The sequence below is a fragment of the Schistosoma mansoni genome, assembly GCF_000237925.1.
Source record: "Schistosoma mansoni, WGS project CABG00000000 data, chromosome 3 unplaced supercontig 0077, strain Puerto Rico, whole genome shotgun sequence".
Lineage (NCBI taxonomy): Eukaryota > Metazoa > Platyhelminthes > Trematoda > Strigeidida > Schistosomatidae > Schistosoma > Schistosoma mansoni.
Window position 1 is genome coordinate 75,321 of NW_017386007.1, and position 7,850 is coordinate 83,170.

Below are 7,850 nucleotides of genomic sequence, written 5' to 3' on the forward strand. Positions count from 1 at the left end.
AACTTTATACCAGAAATCAATAAATTCTAATATTGTAAACCAAGTTCCAAATGTTTACAGGTATTCATGTCTATTTAAGGTTAAATAATACAATTTTTTAAAATCTAAACTGATTAGTCAAACTAAAAATATAAGACACTAAACTCAAATGATCTGAATTTTTTTAGTATATTATTTTAATTAAAGAATATAATGTCAAGCACAAAATGATTCTATAAAACTGGTTTGCACGTATGTCAAATCTGACAGTGAAGTAAATAATGAAGTGATCATGTGACACCTAATCACTCTGGATAATAAGCTTATATTACCAGGGTAGGTTTAAGGAGAGAACAAACTGTTTTTTGAATACACAAAGGGGGTTTGAATTTTCGTATGGCTAAGGCTTCAATAAACCTCAGTATACGCCCTTTTACACTTTTAAACAACACAACAAAAGCTGAGTTAAGATCAATCTTATGACCTGTTTCGATTGTATGTTTAGCAATAGAGGATGATGGATGTTTATCCTCTACTCTTATTGGGTCATTCGACTGTATTTGTTTTTGCAACCATTTTGGTACATGTTCACCCACTAATATATCACATAGTTCTGATAATCTTCGTCTTCTCATTACATTGTCGAAATTTATCAAAGGGACTAATTGCTTTAAATATAAGCATCGGTTGCAAGGAGGAACCAAATAGATATGCGCCACATAAATCATTCGATTTGTGTGACGACTGGAATTCTGACCAAGTCTCCAAACCGAAGCAGGTGGTTTTCTTAGGGGGTCACACCTGGAGCCTTTGACCTGTAGGTATAATCCATAAGGCAGTAGATCAACGTCAGGTGATGCAGTCTCATGGTAGCCAGTGACTAACAACTGGTTCATGCACCATTCATTCCCTTACGATATTTGAGTCCATGTTCACTATTGATGTGGAATCAGGATTTCTCAATTCCTATAGGTGGACCCTCCGTGTTCACTAACCCGGTTAAAGCGCCAGACACTCGCTTTTCATCCACTGAATTTCGTAAACAGCACCCTCGCTGAGAGAAATCAGTTAGTAGGACTTCCCTGTTAGTGGTTGTATGCACGTGGCAATGTGAGAGCATTTGAAGTAGGAGAGCTGATTCTCTCCACTCTCAGGCGTACCACTAAATAAACTACGCTGATTAAATCAAGATCAAATGAGAAAAAAAGATTTTCCATACAATTTAATATTCATTCACAATGGAGTCTAATTACATAACACCATTTAGTTGTCATAAACAACTGTTGTAATTAAATGAAATATGAATCATATGTTTTGAAATTAAACGATTTGACTTTGTAAAATGACCAATCTTTTTGATCTTTCAAAGTACTTTAAATGTTTATGATAGAAAAGTAAACAGTTGTACAAATAAATTACTGACCCTATTGATATTGTTAATGAAATGATTCACTTCAATTTGTTGTGTTTAAAAAATATATCCAGTTAAATTTGTTATAATAAGTACAATATATGTAAACTGTTTATTAGTGAGAGACTATGACCAGTGGAGTTCAACACGGTCTGTTGTGAAATAATAAATCAGTAAGGACAATTGTGGGTGGTCGCACAATTTCATGGATTGGTTGAAGTTAGACATTAACACCTTTGGATATAGGGCAAATTCAGTGGTCTATCGGTTAAGTGCTCGCGCTCGAGACTGATAGGTCCTGGGTTCGAATCTTGCGTGGCGAACTCGTGGATGCGCACTGCTGAGGAGTCCTACAATAGGACGAAGTGACCCTCCAGTGACGTTAGAAATTAACAACGTTGGATGTTGGCCAGTTCAGTGGTCTACAGTTTAGGCGTAAAGGCATGAGACCAATAGGTTCTGGGTATGAGTTCCAGGTGTGGGATCGTGGATACGCACTGCTGAGGAGTCCCATACTATGATAAAACAACTATCCAGTGTTTCTAGGTTTTCCATATTGGTTTAGTTTTAATCGACTCATGAATTAAACTTTTAAAATAATGAAATCTTTCTTGAAATCCATGTTCTGAATCAGTCAACCATACATAAGAAGTCTCTTTTAGAAAATTATAGTTAGTTCGCAACAAATACTGATTTCGAAGAAACTAAGTCATACCGTTCGAAAGATATTCCTTTTGTATAATATTCTATTTAATGAATGTTTCGTTTATTAGCTTAAACCTTCATATGTGCATTCTTTGATGGTTTCTCTATTGATTTTGACCAAGTACAAAATCTTCTAACCTTTCTGATCAAATAAGTATTTTAGTTCTTCTAAGTATTTACTGAACAGTCTATGAGTTGTTCTGAGGTATTCCTCAAGGATTGATGATTATTAGGAATAGTTAATTGATAAAGTTATCTAATATAGATGTTAATTGAATATAGTTTGACATTATTTTCGTAGTCGAAAGCATGAGTCAATTAAAGCTAGACCACCAGGGAAAAACTGGAAGCACTAGACGGCCGTTTCGTCCTATTATAGGATTCTTCAGCAGTGAGCATCTCCACAAAAACCCCTTCTTGACATTATTTGTTCTTGGAATACAAATCAGAATTTGAGTATATATGTTGTTCAATTAAAATACTTACCAAGCCACCATTTCTCTGAGACTTCATTTAGGGCACTAACTGGCATAACAAGTATTGCAACCATTAAATCAGCCACAGCTAAACTCAGTATCAAATAGTTAGAAACACGCTGTAGAACAAAAGGAGAAGAAGTGAATGCAATGAATAAAATAAATATTATATACAAATAATTTAATTTAGCTCAAATAGTATTAAATATTTATAAGCAAAGATGGATAGTGGCTAACAGTGGAATCCAGGATACGCGACACTTCGTCCTACTTCAGACTCGTCAGCTGGATGTACCTGCATCTCAGACTTGTTGATGTTCATTCTGGAACTCGAACCCAGTACCCTTCGCTTCAAATGCCACTCAGCTACTGTTTCCTGATAGCCATTTGCTTATGCAATGGGGTGAAGTTGAAATACACTTGATATTGTTTGTTTGAATCTTCCCATATGCACAGTATTCACATATAGCAATTAGAGACTGACCAGTTGCAGTCCTAAAAACATCAATGAGAAGATTCAAACAAATAAAACTAATTGAAGTATTAAATATTTATTTCAGCTTTTGTTGAGTTCTGTTACATTTTACCATCAAAATATTACACCAGCAATCAAATTTAGTCGGTAAGCTGGAAACTAAATTATAATAAAAAGATAGATTTTTCATATCTTCAGGGTAAAGATTAAAAGGTACCAATGACTGGGTGGTGTGTAAATAATCATTGAATGAATATGTAGCAAGCTAAAGTTTTTCATCAGAAATCTCTTATAGTCTTCAGCATCTAGGTCTACTAAGATTGATAGGTATGCACTTATTGAAGTATCTGTCACTCACGTCTCATATACAGACATATGGCTATCAGTGTTTAAACTATAAACAAGCATCAGAATCCAACTCATTAGAAATCACTCAGAGATTTGTAAGTTATTAGTTAGATAGATTGGGAGTTTGTGAGTGAGCACTTCAGAGAAGTCTCGTTCTATAACTTGTCCCTTTAAATGATTGTATAACCACCTCGAAAAGCATCCTCCACAATCTGTTTACACGTAACATAAATAACTGGTTGTTTTGATGAAACATACTAAAGATCGTATTTTATATCGTATGAATTCGAAAGAACAATTGCTCTGATTGAAAGCGTTTATCAAGTCCAGATACCAATGTTTTGTCAACTATATGACTTTTAGTAAAAAGACTAAATATTATAATATCAGAAAGCGTTTATTTGTGGAGATTTAGCATTTCCATAGTTTAGATCATGAGTCAATTGAAGCTAAAGCACTATTGAAAACCTGGAAGCATTAGACGGCCGTTTCGTCTTATTGTGAGACTCCTCAACAGTGCGCATCCACGACCTCGCCTCTCGAGATTCGAACTCATGACCTGCCAGTCTCGCGAGCGAGCCCTTAACCGATAGACCACTGAACTTGCCGACTTCCAAAGGTGTTAATGTCTAACGCCAACCAATTCACGAAGTTGAGCAACCGTTCACCAATTGTCTTCGGTGAGACCCACAAGAGGCCCAAACGGCCGTCCATTGCTTCCAGGTTTTCCCTGGTGGTCTAGCTTCAATTAACTCACTCTTTCAACTATTATAATATCCACAATTAAAAAAACACTAACCTTGATCAAATACATATATTATCAGTAAGGTCAGATTTCATTAGAAGAAATATGAGTTTCACTTGAGAGTGTTCGTACTCATTTGTTATCAGTGTCATGTCTCAGTAGAAATTCTACACACCAATTGCCCCCAATCCCAATATCATTCTTCCAAATGCAAAATTAAAACCAATTTTTCTTGTATATGGGTGGGTATTCAAAGCACACTATTAGACCATACAATTAACGACTTGTATTCATGATCATACAAGTATTTTATCCAAGTATAATTATTTATTCATTTATTTAAACACATAAATATTGGTACAAGGAAGCACCAGATATATATGCGCCATGCAGAAATCTCATTCGATTTGTGTGAGGGCTGTGATACTGCCTAGGTGCCCAGACTGAAGCAGGTGGTTTTCTTAGGGGGCCACACCCCGAGCCTTTGACCAAAAGATCTGATCGGCAAGGCAGTGGAGCATCGTAAGGAGATGCAGTTTCATGGTAGTCGGTGATCAACGATTGATTCATACGCCATTTGTTCCCTCAGGATAATGGAGCCCATGTACACCATTAGTTTGAAATCAGGGTTTTCCAACTCCCCTAGGTGGACCCTCCATGTCCACCAACACGGTTAAAGCGCCTGGTATTCGCTTTCCGTCCTCTAAATTTCGTAAACAACACCCGTGGTGCGAGAAGGCAGTAAGTAGGACTTCCCTGTCTGAGGCTATATACTCGTGGCCGTGTGAGAGCATTTGGAGAGAGAGCGGACTCTCCCCACTCTCGGCCATAGCAGGAAATTTGGGGGCATGCAAGTAGTACACTTATCAATGAAATACTCCTATCTAAATAATCAGACACTATTACAAGAAGACTGAGAATAACATTTGGAGTTCCGAAATGAACTTCCATTAACGTACTAATTAGTAATTCGACATATTGAATCTACTTTACAAATTTCTGAAATCGATATGTAAACTAATTTCCATTTATGAAACAAACCAATTGAGTTACATGTGACATGTATATTGTATAAATAAAGTGAAATGCATAAACCAGAGGAAGGTTATGTATTATTCAATCGAATATTCTCTAAATTCATGTATGTTAGACAACTCTGATTGTAGATGGGGCGAGGCAGTAAACATTACCGATAACTATTCGTGACAGTTGTTGAGTTCGATCTAAGCCCATAATAAAACAGTTGTGAATAAACGTTCATGATTAGTGTATATGAACTGAAGTCAGTGTGGGTTAAGTTTCCTGATTGTAAATTTCCAACCAAATTATACCAGCAAGATGTAAACACATGAGTTGATACAGCTAAATTGTATAAATTATTTATCATGTAGTGAAGCAGAGGAACAGATGGAAATGAAGTGAAGTATTCATCTTGGATTCTATATCTGATCACATTGCAATCATATAATAAATCTAGTAAATAGAAGTAATAATATGGTGTCCTTTCAAGTAGACCATATCTCAATAGAAACTGAACGAATTTCTTATTAGAAACTGACTTGAATTTCTCTACATAAGAAAAGTGTAGAGTGGATCGTTAATATTAGTTACAGCCACCCAACAATCAATAAGCCGTGTTGTCCTTCTTAACTCACCTAGGGTACTGTGGAATTTTTAATTTTTCTTTGATTAAGGGTAAAAACGTATATATTACATTTTCACGTTCTCTAATGTTTCGAATTGTGTTTACAATTTAAAGTCCTTAGCATTTCTCCCTTCCATCTTGGAGTGTCATGAATAGATCTTGTACCATACAGGCTAGAACACACATACGGACTTCAAAATCAAACAGTGGCTGTAGTTCATAAGCAAAAATTTCACAGTTGTATTGATCTCGGCTTAAGTTTGCCAGAATAAGACTCTCATATAATCGATCCACCTCACTATTGTAAGTAAGAATATCATTAGATTATTCACGAAATTGATCCTTAGAAATATTTGGCAAAATGTAACTAGGCTGCTCATTTATTTAGTAAATATTTACAATTATCAGGTAAATATTAATCAAGTTCAGTAACCAGATTTCAAAGGTATGAAAATCACTCTTAATAAAACCCATTTATGTATGGATTAAATGATTTTGGCAAATCTTTAACAGAAAGGGTTTTTTGCAGATTTAGTATTTTCATAGTTGAAAGCGTGAGTCAATTTAAGCTAGGCCAACAGGAAAAACCTGGAATCACAGGACGGCCGTTTCATCCCACTGTGGGACCCCTCAGCAGTGCGCACCCACGACCTCGCCTCACGAGATTCGAACCCAGGACCTACAAGTCTCGCGCCAGAGTAATTAACCGATAGATCACTGAAACGGCCGGCATCCGATGGTGTTTATGTCTAACTCCAACCAATCCAACCAATCTTTAACAGATTATACAAACATAGTGTAATTACACATTTGTTAACAAGAATATAATGATAATTTTTAAACAGTAATAGATAGCAACAAGCAATACGATCTAGGTTGAGTATTTCATCTTATCTGGAACTCATCAATTGGATATATCTGCATCCTAGAGTTGATATTCATATACCGAAGGAGATTAGTCAATTATTGTCTTTAGTATCAATGGAAAAGTTTAATAAATCAATTATGTTCAAAATATTCTTGATTATTTTTATGAGTCAATTATGAGTCAATTGAAGCTAAACCACCACGGAAAACCTGGAAACACTGAACTGGTTGAAGTTAGACATTAACACCATTGGATGCCGGCCAGATTAGTGGTCTATCGGTTAAGTACTCTGGCACGAGACTGGTAGGTCCTGAGTTCGAATCTAGTGAGGCGGGATCGTGGATGAGCACTGTCGAGGAGTCCCATAGTAGGATGAAACGGCCATCCAATGCTTCCTGGTTTTTCCTGTTGGCCTAGCTTCAATTGACTCACACTTTCAACTATGCAAAATACTGAAATCTCCATAAAACCCCTTCTAATTATTATTGATTATTTAAAGTTGGTAACAATAATCTAAATTAGTAATCTCAATTTATCAGATAACTTAATGAATATTTAAAAAAAAAGACAAAAACTAAGATATAAATAGAAAAAGAGAAAGAGGGAGGGAGAGAAACGGAGAGTTGTGAGGAAGAGGGAGAGAGAGGGGGACAACTATAACAACACTAAAAGAAAACAAAACTTACTTGTAATTGTCGATCAATTAAAATTGCAATAACAACAAATATATTTCCAATAATTGTACAAATTATTATAATACCAAGTATGATACATGTTATATATAAATGGGTTAAACCATATAATGGTACAAATGTTACATAACTTCTATTATCTATATTCATCATTGAATCAAATTATTGATTTTTATATTGTTGTCAAAGGAATTTTTCATTCAAAAGAAAAAAAACAAAAAAAAGGGACAAAACCCTGATCGAATCTTTTTGATGAACATTGATCATTGATCAAAATATTAATTTATTGATTATTAGTTCTTAAGGAAGTTTTTTTTCATTTTGTTCTAATACTGTTTATCATATTTAACATGTAATTGATCGATATATATATTGTTTAGTTGCTAAGTGGTTTTTAAATGAAACTAATCATAGTTACTATTTGTTATTCTTTTAATTTTAATGCTAAAAATTGAAAAAAAGAAACAGAATATATTTCTGAAGAAACCAACTATCTGATTGGTGAA

The 7,850-nt window shown here is 35.0% G+C and overlaps 1 protein-coding gene across 1 annotated transcript in view; it reads right to left on the reverse strand.

Moving 5' to 3' along the window:
- The window catches only part of Smp_197700 (G-protein coupled receptor fragment,putative), a gene marked incomplete at both ends in the record, with an annotated part of 11,335 nt that extends 3,838 nt beyond the window's left edge, over positions 1–7,497 (reverse strand). Inside the window, 2 exons of the mRNA XM_018791362.1 lie at positions 2,582–2,690; positions 7,339–7,497. Coding sequence (XP_018645423.1) covers positions 2,582–2,690; positions 7,339–7,497 — 268 coding nt within the window. The remainder of the gene's footprint in view (positions 1–2,581; positions 2,691–7,338) is intronic.
- Between the last annotated feature and the right edge of the window lie 353 nt (positions 7,498–7,850).